The sequence below is a fragment of the Jaculus jaculus genome, chromosome 3 (assembly GCF_020740685.1).
Source record: "Jaculus jaculus isolate mJacJac1 chromosome 3, mJacJac1.mat.Y.cur, whole genome shotgun sequence".
Lineage (NCBI taxonomy): Eukaryota > Metazoa > Chordata > Mammalia > Rodentia > Dipodidae > Jaculus > Jaculus jaculus.
The window spans coordinates 98,284,530-98,311,573 of record NC_059104.1 but is presented as its reverse complement, the minus strand read 5'-3'; the positions used below and the strand labels follow the sequence as shown (position 1 = coordinate 98,311,573).

Below are 27,044 nucleotides of genomic sequence, written 5' to 3'. Positions count from 1 at the left end.
GGAATCATGCCTGAAAAGTTCTCCAAATTCTGAGAACTTTAATACAGGTGCCTGGGATGAAACAGACCTTATAGATCTGAAGAATGAATTAGTGAATTAAGAAGACTCCATTAAGAAAAAACAAAATGCAAAGACTACCCTGCAAGAAAAGATCCAGGGGAAGCCCTAGGGGTATAGAGGGATGAAGAACTCCAGAGCTTTAAGTTGAGGAACTTAAAGACTGGATTAAGTATGAGAAACTTGGGCAGCAGGCTGCTTTTGAGAGGTGATAATGAAACTCAGAACTGTGTTTGTGTTAAATGCAATGTATGTGTAGAATAGTCAGAGCACACAGTGATTTAGAAGTAATTTAAAAAAAAATGGGGATGAAGAGATGGCTCAGCAGTTAAAACCACTTGCATGCAAACTGTGCTGATCCAGATTCAGTTTCTCAGAGGGACAAGACCTACTTTAGTTTGCAGTTGCAAGAGACCCTGGCACATCCCTACTCCATGAACCCTCAAAAAAGTAAATAAATGATAAAATTAAAATAAATAAATAAGGGCTTCAGAGATGGCTTAGTGGTTAAGCACTTGCTTGTGAAGCCTAAGGACCCTGGTTCAAAGCTCAATTCCCCAGGACCCACGTTAGCCAGATGCACAAGGGGGTGCATGCGTCTCGAGTTCGTCTGCAGTGGCTGGAAGCCCTGGTGTGACCATTCTCTCTCTCTGTCACTCTCAAATAAATAAATAAAAATAAAGAAAAAAAATTAAAAATAAATAAGCAAGTAAATAAAATGAAGAGAAATATTCATGGCACAGGTAGAAGAACACTGAAATAGTAGGGGAGGGGGTGGTCAGGAAAATACAGGAGATGTATGGCATATATGAAAGAATACAACCTAAAAAGGAGTGCTAGCTGGGCATGGTGACACACACCTTTAGCCCCAGCTCTCAGAAGGCTGAAGTAGGAGGATCTCTGTATGTTCAAGGCCAGCTAGGTCTACAGAGTGAGTTCCAGGTCAGCCTTGGCTAGAGACTTGCCAAAAAAAAGGAGGCGTGCAATCTGTGTTGGTGGGACACAGTCCAGTTACTAGGTATAGATGTGGACTTGAGTGGTAATGCTTGACAGTGTAATTCTTTCTTATGAAAAAAAAAAAAAAAAAGACTTTTGCTGGGTGTGGTGGTGCATGCCTTTGATCTCAGCACTTGGGAGGCAGAGGTAGGAGGATTGCTGTGAGTTCAAGGGCTCCCTGAGACTTCATAGTGCATTCCAGGTCAGCATGGGCTAGAGTGAGACCCTATCTGGAAAAAAAAAAAAAAAAGACAGACTGTGTGTGCGTGCGTGTGTATGGGCATCCCATGGTCTCTTCACTGCAAATGGAATGCTAGTTGTTTGTGCCATTTTTTGTCAGGCTTTACATGGATGGCTAGGGAACTGAACCCACACTGGCAGGCAGTGATAGCAAGTGTTTTTACCCACTGAGACATCTCCCCAGCCCCAAGTATAATTATTTCAAGTAGAAATAAGTGTTAATTCATTAAATGTAAGAACAGTATATAGTACAAGTCTTAAGCTAACGATCCCCGTTTTTGTTATTTGACCTTTGGAGTGTTCTTATTGTTCCACCTTTCTTACATGTCCTTATTCTGTCCAGAATAGACCTGGCTCTGCTCCCCATAATCTAGCAGAAACGGTGACATCTACCTGAATTATCCCATGAAGAATAGAGATTTAGAGTAGGGGTCATGTGTGGAGAGGTGGGAACGGAAGTCATAAACACAGCTACTCTGATGAGGAAGAAAAGGGAGAGGAGAGGCAGGGTCATGGAATGCATCTCAGACATCATTCCTGGCTCAGGTGTAGTAAGTGAACAGACCAAAAAAAAGGTGAGCAGGACATGGTGGCACACATCTTTAGTCCCAGCTCTTGGGAGGCTGAGGTAGGAGGATTGCTGTGAGTTTGAGGCCAGCCTGAGACTACACAGTGAATTCCAGGTCAGCCTGGGCTACAGCGAGATCCTACCTCAATAAAATGATAAAATACATAAATAAATTAAAAAATATTTAAAAATAGTAACCATGGGTAGAGATGCCAGGTGACGGCTACAGAGCAAAAGGGGGGTCACAAATAGCAGAGTAGAGGGGCTAACATATTAGGGTTAGAGCAATAAGAATGTTAAGGATAAGCTGGGTGTGGGTGCACGCCTTTAATCCCAGCACTTGGGAGGCAGAGGTAGGAAGAGCACCGTGTCTTCGAGGCTACCCTGAGACTACATAGAGAATTCCAGGTCAGTCTGGGCCACAGTGAGACCCTACCTCGGGAAAAAAAAAGGAGAGAGAGAGAGAGAGCAGAGACAGACATAGAGGGGGACAGGCACTGTGAATAAGTTGTCTTCCTTGTCACAGGGAGTATGTTAAGGGGAACAGTTGTTTAAGTTAACTCATTTGAAAGGCTGCAGGCTCAAGGAAGGTGGGGACTTCAGTCAGAAGAGGTAAACAGTGGCCTTCAGAGGAGGGCCAAGAAGAGTATTCGGTGTGTAGGCAGAGGATCGGCTGGTATACTCAAACAGGTACAAGTGGGTGTGCTGGAATCTTCTAAAACATAGATTCTCCTGTAAAGAAGAAAACTCCACAGCAAGCATCACTCCACTTCACCCCTATAGAGATTTCAAGCAAGTGCCTGTTTTAACCACTGAGCCATCTCTTCTGCCCCCTAGAGAGTTCAGAGCCACTGTGATCTCTTCCTCCTTGCTTGCTGTAAGGAAAGATGCAATCCTGTCTTCATCTTCAGTTACACATTGCCATCAGCTACATGCAGCTGTCTGCAGGTACATACAATTAAAGTCCTCGGTGACACTAGCCACATTTAAAATGTTCGCCTGTCTCACATGACAACAGCGCAGGTCTGGGCAGACACAGCTCTGGAGCCTTAGAGGCATTTCATGTCTTCTACCATGGTCATGACGCTCAGTTTCTTCTGGCTTTTTTTTTTTTTTTTTTTGGTTTTTCAAGGTAGGGTCTCACTTTGGCTCAGGCTGACCTGGAATTCACTATGTAGTCTCAGGGTGGCCTTGAACTCATGGTGATTCTCCTACCTCTGCCTCCCGAGTGCTGGGATTAAAGGCGTGCGCCACCACACCCAGCTTTCTTCTGGCTTTTTAAATTTGTTCTTGTTTGTTAAATTTTTCAATATATATTTTTTTATTTATTTGAGACAGAGAAAGAAGCAGGTAGAGAAAGAATGGGCATGCCAAGGCCTCTAGCCACTGCAAATGAACTCTAGACACATGTGCCACCTTGTGTATCAAGCTTTATGTGGTTACTGAGGTATTGAACCTAGGTCCTTTAGCTTTGATGGCAAACACCTCTTTTTTTTTTTTTTTTTTTTTTAAAGACTATCACGTTTTGTAGTCCTGGCTGGCCTTGAACTTGCAGTGATTCTCCTGCCTCTGCATTTCGAGTACCGGGATTACAGGTGTGTGCCACTATACCTAGCTTCCCCTCTGTCCTTTGAAGTTTGTTTTCACGCCCAGAAGTGAGTCACCAGATTCCAGATCCTTCTGGAAGACTACAGATTGGCTGTATGGGATAAGGCATCTGGAATTTTTGGGCTGAGATAATTACTTTGTACCACCGGAACTTCATTCCTTTGACCATTGTGGTAGTTTGATTCAGGTGTCCCCCATAAACTTAGGTGTTCTGAATGCTAGGTTCCCAGTTAATGGATATTTGGGCATTAACGCCTCCTGGAGGGAGTTTATTGTTGAGGAAAGGCTTATGGGTATTATAGCCAGTTTCCCCACGCCAGTGTTTGGCACACCCTCCTTTTGCTGTGGTCCACCTTATGTTGGCCAGGGGGTGATGTCCCCCCTCTGCTCATGCCATCATTATCCCCTGCCACCGTGGAGCTTTCCCTTGAGCCTGTAAGCCAAATAAAGTACGCCCCCCCCCAAAAAAAAGCTGCTCTTGGTTGGGTGATTTCTACCAGCAATGCAAACTGGACTGCAACAACCATCAAGCCAGCTTTCCGGCTCCCACCTTCTGTTCTGCCCTGTGTGCTCAGGGATGAACTAGGCAGGCTGGCTTTGAAGTAGGTAGCACCCTGCTTGCCACCCTGGGTGAAGAGTTGCATGATCCAAACTCCTAGATCTTTCCCTCCCTCCTCTGTATCCTGCTCTCTTTTCATCTTCCTATGTTCCATCCTCCCCTGCAATGCTTCCTAGTGACAGACAAGCAGTTGATTGTTGCCTCAGTACTTAGGGAGGATGCCACACCTTCTGGCTGGTGGCAAGCAAAGGATGGCAAAACTGAAGAGGCTGCTGACTCTTGAAGTCAACTTGCTGCTCTGACAGATAAGAAACAGCTCTGGATGGGGTAAAGGTTAAAAGTAAAGACCCACAATCCCCAACATAGCTCATGAAGGCCGGTGGTTCCCAGGAAATGCACTCCCAAGCACGTTTTCTACACTACCCAAAACAGCATCCTTTTACAGAAAATGCGTGGTCTGGGCCCTAGGGAAACTGGCAGAACTAAACATGCTTAGGAAATGACAATGTTGCCTTTGTCAGGGAAGCCTCAATGAGTGCAGGCTGTTTCCTCCTCCACCTGAGGGTCTTCCTTTGCATTCCTTCTAGATGCCATGCCTATAGTTTGATCATTTCCAAGGGGATAAGAAAAGTAAGGGCAGGGCTGGAGAAAACACTTAGTGGTTAAGGTGCATGCCTGCGAAGCCTAAGGACTCAGATTAGATTCTCCGTATTCTATGTAAGCCAGGTGCACATGGCGGTGCATGTGTCTGGAGTTTGTTTGCAGTGGCTAGAAGCCCTGGTGAGCCCATTCTCACTTTCTGATAGATAGATAGATAAATAAATAAAAGTAAGGGCAGAGTTCTGGTTTCAGTATAAAGTATAACAACCCAATATTCACACACACACACAAAAAGTTAATGTGCTGGAGAGATGGCTTAACAGTTAAGGCACTTGACTGCAAAGCCTAAGGACTCATGTTTGACTCTCCAGGTCCCATGTAAACCAGATGCACAGTGATGCACGTGTCAAAGGTTGCATATTCACACAGGAGGTGTACACATCTGGAGTTTGAAAGCAGTAGATGGAGGCCTTGGTATGCCAATTTTCTCTCTCTCTCTCTTACTCTTGCATAAAAGAAAAAAGGCAGTCTGTTGGGTTTGCCCCACCAAAAATGTCGTGAATAAATTTGTCTGTAAAACTTCTTCAAAAGCCAGGCATGGTGGCGCACACCTTTAATCCTAGTACACAGGAGGCAGAGGTAGGAGGATCACCATGAGTTCAAGGCCACCTTGAGACTCCATAGTGAATTCCAGGTGAGCCTGGGCTAGAGTGAGACCCTACCTCAAAAATCTGGAAAAAAAAAAAAAAATCTTCAAGCTGCCAGGTGTGGTGGCACATGCCTTTAATCCCAGCACTCGGGAGGCAGAGGTAGGAGTATTGCTGTGAGTTTGAGGCCACCCTGAGACTACATGGTGAATTCCAGGTCAACCTGGGCTATAGTGAGACCCTAACTCGAAAAAACAAAAAGCAAACAAACAAAAAATTCAAGCCAGGTGTGGTGTTGCACACCTTTAATCCCAGCACTCGGGAGGCAATGGGAGGAGAATCTCTGTGAGTTCGAGGTCACACTGAGACTACAGAGTAAATCCCAGGTTAGCCTGGGTCACAGTGAGATTCTACCTTGAAAACAAACAAACAAACAAAAATTGCAGAGTTCGAGGCCATTCTGAGAATACAGTGAGTTCCAGGTCAGCCTAAGCTAGAGTGAGACCCTACCTCGATAAACAAAAAAGCAAACAAACAAAAGTTCTTCAAGGGAGAATGTTCCTCCATGTTGCAGAGGGTGGGGTGATGTGAAGTGTGCATCGGGGGCAGAGCATGCGAAAGGCGCTCCTTTCCACGGCCAGCACGCAACAAACGCAGTGCTGGCAGAGGGCCACCCAGAAAAGTGTCTGTATCCAGTTTTCCTTTTCTCTCTCTCTTTCTTTTTATTTTAGGTAGGGTCTTAATCTAGTCTAGGCGGACCTGGAATTCACTATGTAGTCCCAGGCTGGCCTCAAACTCACAGCGATCCTCCCCCATGCCCAGCCAGTTTTCCTTTTCTCTGGGGAGGGGCTTCCACCTCTGTGCTCAACACCCAGCCTCAGAAGATCTTTCACACAGTCCTAGCAACTGGGTACTATGGCGGTGGAGGACAGAGACAGCAGCTCTAATCTAGGGGACCTCGACTTATGCCCCTGCCCCACCCCCAATGGATGGCATCTGGCTCCCTGAGATGAGTCTGAGAACCAATCCAAGGAATTCCTTTTCTTCATGCAAAGGCCACCAGTCTGGATAGGGCTGTCTGGCAAGGTCTTACCACGGAAGTCACAGAACTTCTTTCAACTCCTGCCGAGTCTCCCTAAGCCCACTCCCACTCCACCCACCGCCTTCCTAACCAGTTGCTCACAGCTCCTTTTGCTATTAGGAACTCAGGAGAAAGGTCTCGCTAAGCAGCCAGGGGGCCAGCCAACTCAGAAGCAGCAACATGCCCTAAAATGGTCAAAGAAAACTCCGCAGGTTTGGCTGGAGCTCAGCTCCTGAAGGAAGGAGAAGCCAGCAGGGAGGATGAGCTTAGTTTCCCCAGCACCGCCCCAACCTCGGACCTAATGTTAACTCCTTGTGCTGACTACTTACCATTCCACAGGACCTCCAGAGAGTGGGGAGACTGTGGGACAGCCTTGTTCTCTTTCAGCACGGGGCTGACGTAGGAAGCTAAGTAAGGGACAGACGTCCAGATCTGTTCAAGGAAAGTAGGGGATAGCAATTAAGAAACAAAGCTGGGGCTGGAGAGATTGCTCAGCGGTTAAGGCACTTGCCTACCAAGCCTAACAACTCAGGTTTGATTCCCCAGTACGCAGGTAAAGCCAGATGCACAAAGTGGCACATACATCTGGAATTCGTTTGCAGTGTTTGGAGGCCCTAATGTGCCCATTCTGCCAGTGTCTCTTCTATCTCTCTCTGCTTTCAAGTAAATAAATAAAATAAAAGAAACAATACTGATCACACTCATTCTCACAAATACATGCACACTTACTCATCAGTGAGATCTTTACGGTTTAGTTCTCATTCTATTTTTCCTTTGTTATCACCTTCTCTCACTCCAAGGCTCCTTCTGGTACCCCAGCTACTGCTGAGGGACACCAAGTTAAGGTACGAGGGCAGCTGACAGCTCCCACCTGTACTCAGGAAACTTTCCTTTAAAAATTATTTTTGGGGGCTGGAGAGATGGCTTAGCAGTTAAGCGCTTGCCTGTAAAGCCTAAGGACCCCGGTTCAAGGCTCAGTTCCCCAGGTCCCACGTAGGCCAGATGCACAAGGGGGCGCACGCGTCTGGAGTTCGTTTGCAGAGGCTGGAAGCCCTGGCGCGCCCATTCTCTCTCTCCCCCTCTATCTGACTTTCTCTCTGTGTCTGTCGCTCTCAAATAAATAAATAAAAAAAATTATTTTGGGGGCTGGAGAGATGGCTTAGAGGTTAAAGCACTTGCCTAAAAGTCAAAGGACCCAGATTTGATTCCCCAGTACCCACATAAGCCAGATGTACAAGGTGGTACGTGCACCTGGAGTTCATTTACAGCAGCTGGAGGCCCTGGCATGCTCATTCTCTCTGTGTGTCTCTTTACCTGTCTATTTCTCTCTCTCTCAAAGAAAAAAAACTTAACAAAAAAGAAATCATTCTAAAAATATTTTTATTCATTTGTTTGTGAGCAGAGAGAGGAATGGGGGAAAGAATGGGCATGGCAGGGCCTCTTGCCACTGCAGATGAACTCTAGTTGCATGCACTTTGTGCATCTGGCTTTACATGGGTACTGGGAAACTGAACCCAGGATGTCAGGCTTTCCAAGAAAGTGTCTGTAACTGCTGAGCCATCTCTCCAGCCCTGATATTATTTATATATATATTTTCTTTTTGTTGTTTATTTATTTACTTATATGAGAGAGATCAAGAGTGAAAGAGCAGAGAGAGGGGGGGGAGGGAGGGAGGGAGACAGAGAGGAGGAGGGAGGGAGAGAGAAGGAGGGAGAGAGAGAGAGAATGGGTGTGCCAGGGTTTCCAGCCACTGCAAACGAACTCCAGATGTGTGTGCCACTTGTGCATCTGGCTAACGTGGGTCCTGGTGAATTGAGCCTCGAACCGGGGTGCTTAGGCTTCACAGGCAAGTGCTTAACCGCTAAGCCATCTCTCCAGCCCCTGATATTATATTTACTTAGCTAGGCTTTACAGTACCCTGATATGTTTTTTTAGACTTTTAATGTCATGGAATTCAATGCCTTTTTTTTTTTTTTTTTTTTGCATGAGTGTTGTATGCACTGTTTTTTTGTTTTTGAGTTGGAATCTCTCTCTTTGTATCCAGAGTTGTGGGGCCCCACTGATTTTTTTTTTCAAGGTAGGGTCTCATTCTAGCCCAGGCTGACCTGGAATTCACTATGTAGTCTCAGGGTGGCCTTGAATTTACAAGGATCCTACCTCTGCCTTCTGAGTGCTGGGATTAAAGGTATGTGCCACTACACCTGGCTTTTTTTTTTTTTTTTTTTTAAAGGCATGGACTGCCATGACTTTTTCTGTTGTTGTTGCTTTTATTTATTTGAGAGAAAATGGGCGTGCCAGGCCTCCAGCCACTGCAAATGAACTACAGATGCATGCCTTATGCATCTGGCTTATGTGGATACTGGGGAATCAAACCTGGGTCCTTTGGCTTTGCAGGCAAGTGCATTAACCACCAAGCCCTCTCTCCAGCCCTCCATTGATTCTTGCTGCCCTGTTAAGGGCACACATGGCCATGCCCACTTGTTTCACTTGGGATCTCAAGATTTGAACTCAGGCAGTCTCAGGCCTCGTAGGCCCTCATGCTTGCACAGGAAATGCACCTACCTGCTATAGCATCTCTCCAGCCCTAGTTTGGAAACTTTACCCTATTGAGCAGAATATTTTCCATTTGTAAGATGGCTGTTATACAGGATGAGGGGAAAGGTGATCAAGTCAATGAAGTAAATGGACATTAAGTGACAATAAGATAAACACATGCCAGGCAATATTTTGGCATTGGGTGGCACCCCTAAGTCCCTCCATGCAGGATGCCCTGGCCAGCCAACACCTGTTCACCTTGGCTGCATTGACGAGTCTCCAAGCATTTAGTAGGCCAAATCCATGCTGGTGGCTATGGCTGAAGCCAGCCTCATTGGTGAGCCAGTCTGCATGGCGATCCTCATACTGAAAGGACAGGGATCTGAGGTTAGTCTCCGGCCTTGCTGGTGAAATTGTGACAGCTGATTCTCATCTCCTTGCCTACCTACCACTGATTCAGTCCACTCTCCCACTGAGGCCACTAGGAATGGATTCCCCCAGGAAAGTTGGGACAAAAGGTCAAAGCCTAATGATGTCACCATCCCACTGGCTTGCTTCCTGAGGGAGCCAAAAGGACCAGCTTCCCAGTGAGGGAGTCTTGCAAGAGCTCTCCTCAGCAGGAAAAGCGGCACCAGCACAAGAGGGGCAAGGGGGCTCAGGTCTATGGTCCTGATGGGGTCCCCTCTCCTGCACTGCATTCATTCTGTTCAGAAAGCGTGCGAGGCAATCCACATCTGAGACTTTTCAAGTCTGAAGTCTCCTGATAGAACAACTCTGGGGTAGGCTGGGCGGGGCATTCATCTAGCTGCCGGTTCTCACCTGGGCGGCTGTGAAGACAATGATGTGCTGGATGTCCCGCCACGTGAGGCAGGGCCGCACCTGCAGCATGAGGGCTATCATGCCAGCTGCCAAAGGGGCTGCAGCTGAGGTCCCTGTGTGGCCCTCAGTGCAGCCAGTGCCCTTCTGGAGGTCCCAGTCAGTGGTCACCTGAGAAAGGGAATGGGAAGTGAGAAAGAGGAAGTGACTGAGCTCAGAGGTGTTGAGAGGGAGCAGAACAGGACAGTCCTCAGAACAAGTCCCTCAGGTGGCCCTTCCTCTCACAGAGCAACATCTTTCCCAGCAGGGCCACTGGCAGGGTTGGCCATCAAAGGCCCTTAATACTGCAGCCTCCTGAAGGGTTTGCATAATGCAGATAGAAGAGCGGCTTTTAGGGCCCAGCGGTGTGGGAAGGAGATGGGCATGTGAGAGAATTGTATACACCTAAGCTTCCTGACGCTTACTCTTCTGAGTTTTCTTTTTTTTTGCTTCCATTCCTAAATTCTCTACCTAGCTGGGTGTGGTGGCGCATGCCTTTAATCCCAGCACTCGGGAGGCAGAGGTAGGAGGATCACCATGAGTTCGAGGCCACCCTGAGAGTACATAGTGAATTCCAGGTCAGCCTTGGCCAGAGTGAGACCCTATCTTGAAAACAAAACAAAACACTAAATTCTCTACCTAATCCTCCAAGCTCCTCAATCCAGCCAGGCAGAGGAAGTGGCCAGGGAAGCTACTGGGCCCTAGCTGGAGCTGTGACAACAGTGACGGCACTCATCAAGGAAATCCAAGTTGGCAGCTCAGTGACAGAGGCTGGGGCAGCACTGGTGCAAACCCAGGGTGTTTCCCAGGAGACTGTGGTGGCCTTGCCACTGCAGTCAGTGTGGGCTCAGTGTCTACACGCCCTGCGCTGTTGACCATCACAGAGCAAGCTGCCTTCCTGATCCAGTTTGTGTCTGGGTTAGGTTCTTGGTTAGACAGAGTGTACATGCTTAAGAATGGGCACACCAAGGCCTATGCAACAGCAAACAAATGCCACTTTGTGCATCTGGCTTTACGTGGGTACTGGGGACCAAACCCAGGCCTTCAGGCTTTGCAAGCAAGTACCTTTAACCACTGAGGCATCTGTTCAGTCCCAGTTTCTTTCTTTTAAAAATATTTTATTTACTTCTGAGAGAGAGAAAGAGGCAGATACAGAGATAAAGAATGGGTGTGCCAGGGCCTTTAGCCACTGTAAAGGAACTCTAGATGCATGTGCCACATTGTGCATCTGGCATCTGGCTTACATGGGTTCTGGGGAATTGAACCTGTGTCATTTGGCTTCACGGGCAAATGCCTTAACCACTAAGCCATATCTCCAGCCCCCCAGTTTCTTTTTTTGTAGCTTAATTTTTACTGACAATTTTCATACACGTACATAATGTATTTGATTGGGTTTCTGTGAGCCTCTTTCCCACTCTTGGCTCTCAGGAAGGAGATGAAAGTAAGGGAGAGACAACACAGTCTGGCATCAAATTCTTTTCATGTCCTACCAACATGGGATGAACACCTCAAGGTGTTTAGCTGATAAGGTCCTGCTAACCTGGCTCCTATATGTGGTAGCTGGACTCTCAGTACCATGGGCCAGTGCAGACTAGAGGACTCCTTTCTTCCAAACTTCTCTTTTGGGTCAGATAACAGAGTGCCAACTTCTGCCAAGAGCTGCCTTTCTTCATTGTACTCACTTGCCTCCCTCCTTCCCAGCAGTTTCAGCAGCTGCCAAAGAGATGTAATTTTCGCCCAGACGCTGCACTCCCAGAAGGAAAGGGAAACTCTCTAAGCTGTAGTCTCAAAGGCAGACAGAGTCTGGTCAGTGTAGGGAGCAGATTGATTTCTTCCTGTTAAGGAAAAGGCCTCACAGGGAGTCTAGTGTGCAGCTGTGAAGCTCGTCAGCTTGCCCATGAAGGCATGAGCCCCACACAGCAGCAGGAGAGTCCAAGGAAGCTCCCAGGCCAGCAGCCAGATGGTGGGAAGCCTATGCCCCAGCCTCTGCCCTCAGAGACACGGCTCCACCCAGCTGCCTGGTCACTGGGTAAAAACCCACAACAGGAGGTTGCTAAGGCAAGGACATTCCAAAGATGGGAACTTGGCAAAGTAAATCTTCTTTTCATTTCTGGACAAACCATAGTTCAAGTGGAAGGTGAGGGTGAGAAGCTGAGTTGAGTTGGGAGGGGAAAGCCAGGCTCTGCAGAGTAACAGACAATCATACTGTAAGGCCTTTTAGCGTGCCTGCAAGGGCAGGGGGTACTGGGCTCCCAGAGCTGTGCGGGAGGGTGGAGCAGAGCAAGTCACTGCTCCTTCTCCTAACCCAGCCTGGAGAAGCCTGCACATGGATCCCAGCTCTCTGCAAAGCCTCTTGCTTTTTGTTTTAGTCGGCCCCTTTCCCTTTTCCCTTCTCTCTTCTTCCTGCGCTGGGAGAGTGAGGTCAACTGGCACAGAGCCTTGGAACATTGTGTTGACCAGAAGTCATTTACTAGCATAACAAAATTTTAGTTTTGGAAAATGAACTTGACCCTGCAGAAAGACAAAAGCAGCTCAATTCCCAGTGGCCCTAGGGACCTCCCAACGAGCCACTGGCAGAATCTGGCAGCAGCTGGCTCCTGCCCAGCTCTGATTTGGAGCCTCTTATCCCCACTTTACACTGCTAGGGGTAAAAGGAACAGGCAGGAAGCTCTAGGACCATGGCGCAGAGTCTGGATCATACCTGATGGGCTGGAGTCCAGCTTAGTAGAGGCCCCTGAGTCTTTCAAGGATTCTGTGGGCTTCAGAAGCTCTACTCTCCTATTACACTTTCAGGCTATTGCTCCAATCACAGCTCTGGGAAACAGCAGGGTCTGGCTGACAGGAGCCAGTGCCAACCCCCTTTCCAGCCCATTTCTAAAATAACTACTACCTTTAATCCAGAGAGAAAAAATAACATAACTCAATGGTTATATTAAGAACTAAACAGTGCCGGGAGTGGTGGCGCACACCTTTAAGTTAAAAAGCTTAGCTGGGGGCTGGAGAGATGGCTTAGTGGTTAAGGAACTTGCCTGCAAAGCCTAAGGACCCAGGTTCGATTCTCCAGGTCCCATGTTAGCCAGATGCAAATTATGGCGTATGCATCTGGAGTTTGTTTGTAGTGGCCAGAGACCCTGGTGCACCCATTCTCTCTTTCTCTTTCCCTCCATCCCTCTGTCTCTAATAAATAAAATTAAATTAAAAAATGAAAAAGTTTAGCCAGGCATGGTGGTGCATGCCTTTAATCCCAGCACTTGGGAGGCAGAGGTAGGAGAGATGCTATGTGTTCGAGGCCACTTTTAGACTAAATAGTAAATTCCAGGTCAGCCTGAGCTAGAGTGAGACCCTACCTGGAAAAAACCAAATCAACAAAAAGCTTAAGGGCTGGAGAGATGGCTTAGCGGTTAAGGCACTTGCCTTGAGAAGCCTAAGGACCTAGGTTCGGTTTCCCAAGACCCACATAAGCCAGATGCACATGGTGATCCCCGTGAGTTCAAGGCCTGAGACTACATAGTGAATTCCAGGTCAGCCTGGGCTAGAGTGAGACCCTACCTCAAACACAAAGAAAGAAAGAAAGAAAGAAAGAAAGAAAGAAAGAAAGAAAGAAAGAAAGAAAGAAAGAGAGAGAGAGAGAAAGAAAGAAAGAAAGAAAGAAAAGGAAAGAAAGACCATTCAGTGAAGATTTATTCAGAATCCTCACACCTGAAGCCTTAGAGAGGCTGATCTGGATGTGCAAGGGCAGAGGAGCCTGAGGGCCCTGGCAGAGAAACTGAGAAACACTATGAGCTAGGCATGGCACAAGCCTGTAAGCGCAGGGGAACAGGAATTCAAGGTCTCAAGGCCATCCTTACATTCATAGTGAGTTTAAGGCCAGTCTGGGCTACATGAGAGCCTAGTTCTAAGAATAAAATAACACAAAACAAAGGGAAGGAGGGAGGTAATGTGGGAGGGTAGGAGATGGAAGGAAAGGAAGGAAAAACAAAAACAAAAACCACCACCATCTAGCAGTATGGTGGCTCAGACCAATAATTCTAGGGCTCTGGAGACTGAGGCAAAGGATCACTGCAAATTCAAAGCAGCCTAGAATACAGAAGAAGAAGAAGAAAAAAGCAACACGTTGGGATGAGAAGCCTGTGGGATGGGCAGGGACACAGGCGTGGGAAGACACTCACAATGCTCCGCAGCATCTTGTCCCCACCACTGAAGGTGACGGCCAGCATGGAGGCACACTCCTCGGCATAGAAAGGCATTCGTCCTTCCTCATCCACAGCGCCTGACACAAGGGAGGGAAACAGGAACTCCAGTAAGGAGTGCACCCTATGACTGGGGCCTGATGATGCCAGAATTGTGTTTGTTATAGCATGGAGACTGTCTTGCACTTCAGGCACGAGCTGAGCTGTTTCAGAAGGCCACAGCCTTCATTCACACGTGGGCAGGCAGCTTCATGTGGCACAGGGCATCCTACTCTACGCCATTCTTCCAGTAGCTCCAGGGCAAAACTGAGGGCCTTCCACCACCATACCCCATCACTCACTGTTTGCAATATTTACTAAGATCTACTGTGAGTCACACTCATTAGGCATTTGAGCTGTGGGTAAAAGCCACATCCTGGAAGGGGTGGGGAGGTGGCAATATGCAGTGGTAGAAGGAGAGAGAATCGTTTCCCTGTGATCTAAGGATCCACTACTAAGTTGACATTAGGGAGCCTACAGTTAGGTGAGATGTTGAGAAAGTAAATAATACAAGTGGAATGACAAACCCTATGATTGGGAGCACAGGCCAAGGGTCCTTAATTTAGGGTAAAGGGGAGCCAGGGAAAGCTTCAAATAGGAGACAAGTGGCCACGAGATGCTAGAGCAGAGGCTTAACCCATGTGGCTAGGATACAGACAGGTGGGAAATCTCCAGGGAATAGTTAAACATGTCCCAAGGAAGTCCGGAGGTCCTCTGAGAGCAGGGCTAGTTCCAGCTAGGCTCCAACAGACACACATGTAGATAAGACACAGTGAAGCAGGGCACACCAAGATACATACAACCTTTGAGCCACTACCTATGGTGACAGTGTAGATGGAGTTGGCATAGCCATCGTAATTGCAGTTGTCATTGTGCTGGCCCCCATTACCACTGGCAACCACAAAGATGCTCCCAAAACCCTGGCGACCAGCCATCACTCCATGTTGCAAGGCAGCCTGAAGAGCAAAAATGTCAGGTGATTAGTCCAGGAACTCCCAGAAAAACCTGTACCAAATGAATTGCCCTCTCCTCCCCTTCTAGAGGAGAAAGCCAGAACCAGAAAGGGTGCAGGTCATGGAGGAGAGCGATTTAGACAGACACAGATAGGGAGAGAGCTGAACCACATCTAATGGCCGTTCCCTGCCTATCAGATGACAGAGCAGAGTGAGGAATGGAAGTCCAGAACAAGATCCGAGGGACACGCCCTGGAAGCTGTTTTACTCCTCTCTCTAAGCACTACTGCTCACCAGCTAGGCACGCTTACTCTGAAAGGGAAAGGAGGCAGTGAGACTGCATGGCACAGCTATGCTAGATGGTGCAGGACAGGCACTCCACGTCGGGACAGTGTGTGCGAGAGGGTTTAACCTGGGATTCTTTTAGACTCAATGAAGACAGCATCCCAGGTCTCCTGGGCTTCCTGCAGCTCAGTTACCTTTCCAAGCTGGTGGGGACCATCCACTGTCTTCCCATCGTCATCTGGACCCCAGCTGCAAGAAATATACACAAGGAAGAACAAGGCCAGGCTGGGGCTACCCTACCCAGGGCCACCCTATCTTTGCCAGCCACTCTTCTGTCTGTGGCTCTTATCCTTATCCCAAGGGACTTCCACACTAAGAGAAACAAGATGCAAAGGTTCTTCCTTTTCCAAAGGAGAAAATGGATCTGTGCTAAGGTTCTGTTTTCTGGAAACATCTCCAGGTTAGGATGACTTCATCCTGCCCTGTGTCCTTCCTCAGGTCCCAGGGAGCAGGACACACATCAAGGGAGAAAGGTCGAGTCTCCTCTGTGGTCTAGGGAACCATTACCAGGCTTGATGGTGGGGCAGCCATGAGGGATATTCAGTCTGGGTAAGTTACTGGTTCTTAGGCTAAGAAGTTCTCTTTCCTCCCTCTAACGGAAAGCAGCTAGTGGTGATGTCAAGCATGTGTGTGTGTGTGTGCGCGCGCGCGCGCGCACATACAACATTGTGTATATAGGTGGAGGCCAGAGGGCAACTTTGGGTGCTGTTCCTCAGATGCCACCCATCTTCTTTTTTTTTTTTTTTTGAGGGTAAATTTTTATGTTTTATCTGGTAAGAAATTGCAAATTTCTCAGAATTTCCCTGGGGAACCCTGACCAGAAAATCTTTGAAACAAAATACATAAATTCCCATCCTCTGCCCGCGACCCTCCTCCAAAAAAAAAAGATTCCAAAAGATGCAGTTACAGGTGTGCTTCTCAGAACAGGAGCGCTCATTCCACTTCACACTCTGGCTTCTGCACCTTCTGGCCTCAAGACAGTCTGTCCCTCTGTGCCACCGTCTTCTTTTAGGACATTCTCTCAGTGGCCTGTATCTCATCAAGTAGGCTAGACTGGCTGGCCATTGAGCCCCAGAGAGCTGCCTGTCTCTGTCCCCTCAGTGCTGGGATTACGAGCATGTGCCACACATCTGGTTATTTTTATATGGGTTCTAGGGATCAAATTCAGGCCTTTGTGCTTACTAAACAAGCACTCTCCTGACTGAGCTATCTCCCCAGCCAGATGTCAAGAATTAAAGGGAGGTGCTGGTTAGAGGAGGAACAAGTACCATGAATATCATGGGTGCTACCCAACCCAAGTTCCACCAGGCTAGATGGCAGGGCCACCAGGAGGGATGTTAGGCTAGGTAAGTTATTGGTTCTGAAGCTGGATGTGCATTTTTGTAGGGTGGCACTTGGATTCAGCTACCTATGGCTGACTGGAGAAGAAAGCCCATTCTCCCAAATGACCTGTAAGTTCAGAAAACAAATACTGGGCCAGCCAAGGTACTCTTTGTGTGGCAATGATACTGGAGTGATAGTGGCTTAAGACTGAGCATGTGATGGTTGGAGATCTGAAGAAATAAGGGCCATGGCTGAATTAGCTGAACCTAACAAGGGCTCCAGTTGGACCTGAGTCAGCCTGTTTTGCTGTACTTTTGTTGGAAAATTTGTCCCAGATGTTCCAGCCTTTAGCCCTCTCACCTGCTCTGCCTTACCTGCAGCTGTAGATGTCATTAATCTGATAGTGCTTGTTGAATGCCACAGCTTCCATGCTGTCTGTAAGTGGTCCATCTAGTACCCGGATACCTAGGCATTAAAGGCATACAAGCTCCTCACTGATCCTGAGCCCAGAAGAAACTGGTAACAGTGTTGGGCCCCTCAAGTGAGGGCCACATGGTGGAAAGCTGTGTGTTAGAGACTTACTTTTCTCTGTATAGTCTTTGGTACTTTGAATTTCTATGCCATATGTGTGTGGGTATGTGTCTGTACACACACTTACACACACTCACACACACCCCTAGTCCCCCCAAAATTTTTTGAGACAAGGTGTCATGTAGCAAAGGCTGGTCTATGCAGTGGAGGATGACCTTGAACTCTAGACCTTCCAGTCTACATCTCCCAAGTTCTGGGAGAATAACAGACATGTGCCACCACATCTAGCTTTTTCAAAAATGTTTTTACTATCATGCTGGAATGATTATGGGAAGAGTCATGCTACAACACAGGTAAACAAGATTTCCTCTATGTTCACTCTTCATGTAAATCACCTAACACAATGCTTGACCTAATAAACGTGTTAAGTAAATAGCACTTATTACCACAGATGTTCCCAGGGATGCCTAATTTCTCCCTATAAAATGAAATGGGTCACTTGGTGACCACATAGGGACAAATGGGGTTTTCAGAAGGGCTTGGAGTCTGAGTGTTTCTGGATGCCTCAGTCTTTTCATCTACAAAGTGCTGCTGCCCTCTGTTGGAGATTTAGAGAATTACAACTGACTTGTTGGATCTCCTTTCCCAAGCATTCATTAGAAATCTGGGCAGGGGCTTCCCAGTCCTCTTCACCTCTGTCTTGACCATAAAGACTGAGAGGTGAAGGAACCAAGTCCACTCAGGGCCTTGGCACTCTTGAAAGGATGGAGAACCGTGATGGTCATTAGGATCAGGGGCTGGAGGCGAGCCTATAAGCGCAGCCTCCATAGACATGGAGTCATGGAAGGAGTATTGAGGAAAAGGTACTTGGTAAATTATGAAAACATGGAGGGGCATAGGTCAGGAAAGGGAAGAGGAGACTTAAGTAAGTATGGCTTGGGGTCTCCAGCCCAGATCACAAGCATTTCCACTTTTATCTATTTTATTCAGTAGGCTTGCTACTGAAAAACCCATTTGAAATACCACTGTCCTGAAAAGTCAGTGAGTTATCTATTATGTGCTTACCCTTGCTGTACGTGCATTGGGGAGAGGAAAAAGAAATTTCAAGCCAGGTGTAGTGGCGCATGCCTTTAAGCCCTTTAATCAGGAGGCAGAGGTAGGAGGATCGCCATGAGTTTGAGGCCACCCTGGGAGTACACAGTGAATCCCAGGTCAGCCTGAGCTAGACTGAAACCCTATCTCGAAAAACCAAAAAATAAAAGAAAAATAAAGAAATTTCTATGCCCCAGAAGTGTCCCAAGGCTAGCAGAGAAGCACAAGTTACCTGCTATGCGACTCCCATAGGCAACACCCACTGCACAGAAGCTATTATTTGGAACAGCAGCAATTTCTCCAGCACACCGTGTGCCATGGTGGTTGCCATTCTCCACGTCCGGATGGGGCATGGGGTCAGGGTCATTAGAGTTGAGGTCATAGCTACCCTCTGGGCTCTGAAACAATGACAACCCAACAGGTTAGAAGGGCACAGGCCCCAGCCTCTGAGGAGAGTGAGGCACTCCTGTAAGTCAGAGTAGGCAGCAAGTCCATCACCCTGTGCACACAAGGGTTATGAGATATGAGCCAAGGACTCTTGGGCACAACTGAGAGGAGCCATTGCTCTCAGCGAACCTTTCTCTTGCCTCCTGTTACAGGAATGTACCCGCTGCTCCATGGTCTGGAAAGCCTGGGTTAAAAGATTTCAGGCTCTGTAAAGGTCACACCTTGGAGAGTAAAGTTCTCAGAATCTCTAGAGAAGGAAGTTGCCTACAGAGCCACTCCTTGCTCTCCAGAGGGAATGGAAACAGGAAGCAGGAAGCACTGGGACTGCTGTCAATCACCTGCTGGGCCTTAGCTGCCAGTCTGGAAAGCTGGCAGGGACAGGAGGGAAGGAAAGAGCAATGGTTCACCTCCCAATCTGTTTGCTTTGGCTCAGTGCCCTCTAGGAGAGGGGATGGGAGGAAGGACAAGGCAGGGAGGGCTCGTTCTAGGCTACTCACGTAGTTGGGTGCGATGTCCTGGATGGTGTGCTCCACGCCATCGTCTACCACCACCACCGTCACTCCTTGCCCGGTCACATTTCTTTCCCACACACCTGTCACGTTGATGTCCCTGCCGGGGCTCCGCCGGTTATTCTAAGGGAAAGGAGTGAGAAACAAGGTGGACACCCAGTGCTACACAGCTTAGCCCAAGACAGACAAATCAAAGCTAACAGCTTTTTTTCACCCTTGATCTCCACCAAAGAGCCAGACAGGAATTACGGACTGACAGGTTTGTAGGAAACAGGACCCAAAAGGGCTCATTAGAGTTACGCTTTGGCTTTGGCCTCTAGGACAGTTTGGCATCGCTGGGAGCAACTCAGCATGAAATGGTGGCTGGGGCCAATGCCTTAGCAGTTGCCACATACGTAACAGTGCCTACCATGTGTCAGATGCTGTTCTAAGTGCTTCACATATAAACTCATTTACCTGAACTATAACTCTATGAGGTAGGTACTGCTATACTTTATAGGTGAGGAAACTGAGGCACTGGGAGGAGAAGTGGTGTACCTAACACGCTGAGAAGTGAAGGGCAGGAACAGGAGCTTGGGCAGCATGGTGGCAGCACATATCCAGCCCGAGCACCCAGCACACTGGCTCCCCATCACAGAGGACAGGGAAAGAGAGGGGATAAGGGCAAAGCACACACTCAGTCCACTAAGGTGTCCCCTCAGGCAAAGGACAGAGCAGCTGGAGAAGGATTTGGGCAAAGGCCCATGGAGGCAGCCCCAGTCCCTCTGCAACAGAACTCTGCAAGGCCACACTCACCAGGTGCCACTGTTGTGGGTACTTGGGGTCATTGAAGTGGACGCTGCGTTTGGCTCGTTTCAGCAACCTCTGCTCTGAGTGCCAGCGCACCGCTTCATGCCTGGCCAGCACAGTTTCTGCCTGCTGCCGCACAGCCTCCACCTCCATGGCCTGCCTGTGCCCGGCTGGTTGGACAAAGAGGTAGTGTCCCCGAAGCTCTCCAATGCGCCCAGTGTTCATCAGGCCCGCTGCCTGGGCCACAGCGTCTGCCTGTTGCTCCAGACTCTCTTCCTCCTGCTCACCTTCCGGACCGCCAAGGTGTACGGCCCAGCTTAGCCCCCCTGTGCCCTTGGTGTCAGCCCCACTTGTCCCTGCCAGGCCCATGACCCAGGGAACTAGTAAGAAGAGCCCAGCTAATTCCAGCCAGAGGCAGGTGGGCAGGCCCAGGGGGGCATCCAACTGTGGGGCTTTCCGCCTCCCTTTCGGCATCAGAGCAGCAGGCTGCAGACAAAGGAAAAGGGCATCAGAGATGAAAGAGTCCACAACTGTGGGAAGCAGCTGTGGGGTACCAGTGTCCCCTGCAAACCTCAACCTGCTCCTTTCAAATAATCATTTGATCCTTCTTTTTGGATACATTTACACCGATCAACAAAACCTAAGCCCCAGAAGTGTGGGCCAAGGGCTGACCTTGGTGAATGACCTTGCACAGCATGGTAGACCCACACCTGCTTCCCTGAGAGCCCAGCGCGTCCAGGTGTTCATGAGCTCTGTTTAGCTCTAGGGCTCATACATGTGGCTCCCATGAATGACAGGCAGCATGAGGATCCCACCTCTCTCTAATTTAGAGGGGACATAATTCTTTCCCTAGCTGACTTCTCAGCCCAGTTCGCCTTCTGATGCCCACAATGGGAACACACTCCCACCTAAGCTCTCCATTCCCACCTGGGCTCTCCGAGAGGTTGAGCTCCTGGTCTGGCTAACCACATGACATTCATTTTGTGCAAATGCAGGAAAGATGTCACCTCCTCTGGGAGCAGTGTTGACTGTGAACACAACCTGTAGACCTGTGGGTCCCAAGAACAGAAAAAAAAAATTGTGTCTTACTCTGCTCCACAGAGCAGGCAAGCTAGCCATTGAAGCCCATGACCAGTGCCAATTATATCATTTTCAGCCATCTAAAAAAGGTCATGTGCTGGAACAGCTCTGGCCAGTAAAGCCACAGTAGTACAAAACAGACATCCCGCCAGGTGTGGTGGCACATGCCTTTTATCCCAGCACTCAGGAGGCAGAGGTAAGAGGATCACTGTGAGTTGGAGGCCAGTCTGAGACTACATAGTGAATTCCAGATCAGCCTAGGCTAGAGCGAGATCCTACCTTGAAAAACAAAACAAACAAGTCAGACATTCATCCTGAGTATCATGTCATCCTCTGGTCATCTGCTGCCCTAGAAGCCTAGCAGGACTTAACTGTTAGCATCTCTCACCTCCCAACAAAGACACTTCCTAGAAACCCAGGCAGGAGCCAAGGGAGCCAGGCTGAAATCCAGAGAATGAACAAAACTGAGCAAGTAGGCAGCTGGGAGAGAGGAAATAAGTGAGAAGCAGCACTAGAGAACTGCTCGTCACTAGCTCAGCAGGTTGATTCGGAGGTCAGGACACAGGTTCTGGATGGCTCCCAACTGCCCAAGGGGTGAGGGAAAAGCCAAATCAGAACCGGTGAGCAACTGTAGGGACAGGGAGAGGCAGATATGGGTGATTGGGCTCCTTTAAAACCTCTACTGTCTACTGAGTCCACCCTGCAGCAGGCTTAGAACCAGACACACACCCAAATGAAGCCAACTTAAAACATTCTAGAAAAGGCATTCCATTTTACTAGAGATTTCTTGGAAAGGGAGGGAACTTGAGCCACTTAACACTTCTTTCTCAAATTTTCCATTCATATCACATTTTCCTTTATTTTGTTTTGAATTTTTTTACTCTAGTCCAGGCTGACCTGGCACTCACTCTATAGTCCCAGATTGGCCTTAAACTCACAATGATCTTCCTAGCTCTGCCTCTCCAGTCCTAGGATTAAAGGCATTCACCACTACACTCAGCCTCTTGATTTTTTTAAAAAACATTTTATTTTTACTTATTTATTTGACAGAGGAAGAGGGAGAGAGTGTGAGAGAATGGGCGCTCCAGCCACTGCAAACAAACTCCAGACGCGTGTGTCCCCTTGTGCACCTGGCTTATGTGGGTTCTGGGGAATCAAACCTGGGTCCTTTGGCTTTGCAGGCAAACACTTTACTGCTAAGCCATCCCTCCAGCCCCCTCTTGATTTTTTTTAGAGACTGAATCTCTTTACATAGCTCACACTTGTTGTAAACTCATAATCCTCCTGACTCAGTTTCTTCAGTGCTGGAATTTTACTGGCATGGGTTATCTTGCCCAGGTCTCTTTTCTCCTAAAGTTTCCAGGCATATATTCCCTGTTACTTCTTCCCCGCCTCACGCCTGTATTTTTCCAAGTTTCAGGTGTCTCCTCCCAACTCACATAGTGCGCCAAGTAAAGCTGGAACCTGGAATCTGTTTAGACAGTCAGCAGTGAACCCATCTCTACAGGTTTTCAGTCTAATCAGATTTCTAGAGGGGAATTAGAGCTTTCCCTGTGTCCCAGGGGCATAGTGGCACTTTTGTCCTCAGGGTTCAGGACAAGACATCCTGCACACTTTCCCAAACCCGATCTCTACTCCCCCTAACTGTTGGCCTATCTCTCAGCTTTGACTTATCAGGGAAGAAGAAGGGCACCTCTAACTGCAAGACACAGCACTCCTCGCATTGTCTACACCCTGCTCGTAGGAAACGGGTTACGAACAAGGGCTGATTTCACTGCCACTCACTCCCCGCGGCCTTGAGTGTCCCGTGCAATGTTCTTCTCTTGCTTTAGGACCCATCCTGTCCTGGAACCCAAGACCCCAGGGTCGGGGGGGGGGTGCCCGTCCCGTTTGGGGTCGTGCAGGCCAGGATCCCAGGTGACCTCGATGCAATGACCTCCTGCTCAGACGCCCCCCAGTTCAGGGCCACCGGATTTCCCACGTCCAGTCCTCACCCACTTCCCAACTCACCCGCCCGGCCGCCGATGCCGCCGCCGCCTCCTCCCTCCTGCGGAAACTCGCGGCTTCCCGGGAGCCCAGGGAGCTAGTGACAGCAGCATCACTTCCGCCCGGCACCGCAGCCAATCAGCGACTGGTCCTCCGAGCGCCCGACCGAGGCCCGAGCAACCGCCGCTAGGGCGGATGTGCGGGCGCCCGGTGCCACCAAGGCACGTGGGGGCGGTAGGCTCAGGTCGGGGGCGAGGGTGGTGGTCCAGCATCCCAAGTCCTCGAGGCCACCGCAACAGGACCCTCCCACAAAGGGTTCTTCTCCTCATGGCGTCTCCTGAACATGCCATCTCGGTTCCGACCTTTTAAGCATCCTCCCCCTCTTGCGGTCACGGCCGCGACGGCCTCGGTCACCTTCTCGGAGCACCTCCATCCTCCCGGGGCCGCAGTGGCGGCTCGAGCGTCCTCAGGGCCCGCTGGCATCTCCCCGGCTCTCCCTCGGCGGTGCCCGCGCTCGCCGCCAGAGGGCGCCGTCGGCGGCGACGCGCAGCCCGCGCGGCCGCTCCTCTCGGCGGCCCAGCCAGCCTCGCCCCGCGCGCCCGCCCGCCCGCCCGCTCGCGCCGCCGGAAGTGGGAGGTGCCGCGCGCGGGCCGGCGCTCGACCCCTCCCCCAGGCTCGGCCGCCCCCTCCCCCCGCTCCGCCCGCTCAGGTGCGTCCCGTCCCTCCCCCCACACCTTTCGTCCCCGGGGGCGCGGCGCGGCGCGGGAGGTGTGCGCGGGGCGGCGGGGGTCGCGGTCGGCGGGGGTGGGGGGCGTGGGGGGCGCCGCGGGTACGGGGGCGGGGAGCCTGGCCTAGCCGTGGGACGGCGCGCATTGGCCACGGGTGGGGACCGAGGCGAAGGGAGGGCTTGGAGGTGGCCGTGGTCAGAGGCGGCGGCCAGCTTAGGAGTCGCCTTGTTTTGAGGGTGCCCGGGACCACCCGGCGCTGCTCCCCCGCTGCTCACCCACCACCCCCATTGTCCCCTTTCGCATCGGTCTGTCTCCTCCTCTTCCTGGGGATTCGTCGCTTGTGCGTCTGTCGCCTCGCGGGTTGCGGGATCCCCTTGGACAGCCTGGACTGTCCAGCCAGATGTAACCCCTCTCCTCCCCAGCCTGCATGCATGACCCTAGTCTTGGGGTCTCGTTTACTGCGTACCCGTGACCCCGACCCTGCTCTCGGCTGGAAGAGAAGGTTTGCACCCGAGACAGCAGGAATGACGTTTCGGGGGTCCATTTTCACCCAGGAGCTTTGTATAATGTGGGAAACTGAGGCACGGGGCTCTGTGACTGTTGACACAGCCTGTCTCCGTAGCTGCTGTGATGTACTCTTCAGGGTTCAGGTTCTGTGATACTGTCAAAATCAAAACAAGAATGTGCTAATCCTACCTTTTCCTTCCTAGCTTTTATTTTCTTCTCATCATAGAAGGCCATGAGTTTATTTTTTAGCCAAAAGGATCATCTTTTGTCAAAAAAAAAAAGAAAAGAAAAGAAAAGGAAAGAAAGAAAGAAAAAACACATCTTCCTGGGTTCCCTATTTTTTTTTTTTTTGTTTCTTTGTTTTTCAAGGTACAGTCTCACTAGCTCAGGCTGACCTGGAATTCACTATGTAGTTTCAGGGTGGCCTCGAACTCACTGCAATCCTATCTCTGCCTGCTGAGTGCTGGAATTAAAGGTGTGTGCCACCACATCTTGCAGGGTTCCCTATTTTATTTTTTTACCATTCTCAGCTGTTTGTTTTCTTCTAAAACTAACCAGATCTTATCCTTTTTTTTGCCACTGTGGTAACTCACTAGCCTGTACTTTGTGGATTAATGACTAAGAGATACTTACTGGCATTGCCCAGTGTAGTTTTTCACTGCCAAAAAAGCCCCTTAACTTAAATTTAATGGAGAATGCTTTAAATGCAGCAGCCATAATGTGATTTTAAAACATCACATATCATTGCTACTGTATCAAAAAGCTCATCTTTTACAAGTGATAATAGACAAGGTAGGTATGTGGACCATTTGGAAGATTGTTACAGAATATCATCTTATTTCTGCCAAAAGAGAAAAGTTTTGCCTATTTATGTAAATATGACAACTCCTGAGGATTGGTGCCCACTGGGACTTCTGGCATGCAGTGGCACTTTTAATCTACTCCTGCAGACTACCCGAGATTTTTTTTTTTTGGCGGGGGGTAGTGTCTCACTCTAGCCAGGCTGATCTGTAGTTCCAGGCTGGCCTCAAACTTACAGCGATCCTCCTACTTCTGTCTCTTGAATGCTGGAATTGAAGGCATTCACCACTATGCCTGGTCCAGACTTTTTTTTTTTTTTTTTAAGAGAGCCTTAGTTTTTCTTTGTGTTTCTTGGAAGAACTGTTGTAGTGGACATTCTACAGAGGAAACATTTGTTTTCAACTTTGAAACTTGTATTCTCTCATTTTTTTCTCAATGTACAGAGCAGATGGCAGCCTCTGAGGTAGCTGGCATTGGGGCCAATGCCCCTGGTTCGTCAGAATCTTCTAGTTTATGTGCTTCAGAGGAAGCTCTCCCCGGTGGTCTAAGGTAAAGTGTGGATCCTTGATGGGTAAGGTTCACTTTGGGTAAAGGGCTTTTTGAGATGGGCTTTTTTTCCTTTTGGGGGATCTAATGACACTTCTGTAGATTAGTTTTCTGAAGGGTAGGGACTTTGTATTTATTTTTTAATTTTTAAAATTTTTTATTTGTGGGCTGGAAAGATGGCTTAGCGGTTAAATGCTTGCCTGTGAAGCCTAAGGATCCCAGTTTGAGGCTCAGTTCCCCAGGACACACGTTAGCCAGATGCACAAGGGGTCACATGTGTCTGGAGTTTGTTTTCAGTGGCTGGAGGCCCTGGCACACCCATTCTCTCTCTCTCTCTCTCTGTCTCTGTCTCTGTCTCTGCCTCTGTCTCTGTCTCTGTCTCTCTCTCTCTCTCTGCCTCTTTCTCTCTCTGTCTGTTGTTCTCAAATAAATACATAAAAATAAACAAAAAAATTAAATTTTTTTTATTTGTTTATTTTCAGAGAGAGAGAGAATGGGCACCCTAGGGCCTTCAACTGCTATAACCAAACTTCAGACACATGAACAACCTTGTGCATCTGGTTTGCGTGGGTACTGAGGAATTCAACCTGGGTCCTTTGGCTTTGCAGGCAATTGCCTTAACTGCTAAGCCATCTCTCCAGCCCTACTTTTTCGAAATATTTATTTATTTATTTGAGAGGGGGCCCAAATAGAGGGAATGCTACTGCAAACTTGCATCACCTTGCACGCCTAGCTTATGTGGGTACCAGAGAACTGAACCTGGCTTTGTAGGCAAGTGCCTTAACCACTAAGCCATCTCTCTAGTGCTGTTTTTTTTTTTTTAATTTAAAAGTTATGTGTGTGTGTGAGAGAGAAAGAGAGATATCAGGCATGTGCGTGCCACAGCACACGTGAGTGGACAACTTTCAGGTGGATCCTTATTTTTCCCCCTCATTGAAGCATGGTTTTTCTGTGGATGTTCACTCTATTGCTGATTTTTTTGCTATACTTGTTGCAAGCTTCTGGGAAATTGTGTCTCTTTTTCCATTCTGGGATTACACATGAATCCCCCCCCCCTTTTTTTTTTTTGGTATTTTAAGGTAGTGTCTCACTCTAGCTCAGGCTGGCCTTGAACTCACAGTGATTCTCCTACTTTTGCCTCCCAAGTGCTGGAGTTAGAGGTATGCTCCACCATGCCTGGCTCAGCATTCTGGGATTTCAGAAGCCCACCATAGCTTCTGGCTTTTTTACTTGGTGTCTGAGGATTGAATTGGGGTATGCTCTGGATTGAGAGGCAAGAACTTAATCCTTTGAGCCATCTTCCCAGCTGCTGATCTTTGTATTAATGGGATCCAAAATAGCAACTGATACTCAGTAGGCAGGCTAAATGTTTGCTGAGCAAATAGGCTAGAGGACAGTTATGAACCCATTGTAAATGCACATATTTCTATAC

General features: G+C 48.8%; 2 protein-coding genes across 6 annotated transcripts in view; one reads left to right on the top strand and one right to left on the bottom strand.

Annotated features, from left to right (window-relative positions):
• The window catches only part of Pcsk7 (proprotein convertase subtilisin/kexin type 7), a 36,925-nt gene extending 13,810 nt beyond the window's left edge, over nt 1-23,115 (bottom strand). Inside the window, exons 1-12 of the mRNA XM_004666434.2 lie at nt 23,055-23,115; nt 20,892-21,013; nt 19,971-20,450; nt 19,164-19,298; nt 18,452-18,617; nt 16,971-17,061; nt 15,408-15,462; nt 14,793-14,931; nt 13,916-14,016; nt 9,711-9,878; nt 9,150-9,257; nt 6,686-6,788 (exon numbers count right to left, since the gene is read on the bottom strand). Coding sequence (XP_004666491.2) covers nt 6,686-6,788; nt 9,150-9,257; nt 9,711-9,878; nt 13,916-14,016; nt 14,793-14,931; nt 15,408-15,462; nt 16,971-17,061; nt 18,452-18,617; nt 19,164-19,298; nt 19,971-20,438 — 1,534 coding nt within the window. The 5' untranslated portion in view covers nt 20,439-20,450; nt 20,892-21,013; nt 23,055-23,115. The remainder of the gene's footprint in view (nt 1-6,685; nt 6,789-9,149; nt 9,258-9,710; nt 9,879-13,915; nt 14,017-14,792; nt 14,932-15,407; nt 15,463-16,970; nt 17,062-18,451; nt 18,618-19,163; nt 19,299-19,970; nt 20,451-20,891; nt 21,014-23,054) is intronic.
• A 574-nt stretch (nt 23,116-23,689) lies between these two features.
• The window catches only part of Rnf214 (ring finger protein 214), a 61,717-nt gene continuing 58,362 nt past the window's right edge, over nt 23,690-27,044 (top strand). For 2 of the 5 annotated variants that reach the window (XM_045145115.1, XM_045145112.1), the window contains exons 1-2: nt 23,690-23,739; nt 25,510-25,615. In XM_045145115.1, the coding sequence (XP_045001050.1) occupies nt 25,515-25,615 (101 nt within the window). In that variant the 5' untranslated portion in view covers nt 23,690-23,739; nt 25,510-25,514. Of the gene's footprint in view, nt 23,740-23,779; nt 23,799-24,079; nt 24,261-25,506; nt 25,638-27,044 lie in introns of those variants that run through there. The other 3 variants (XM_045145114.1, XM_045145113.1, XM_045145116.1) reach the window with 3 other exon arrangements.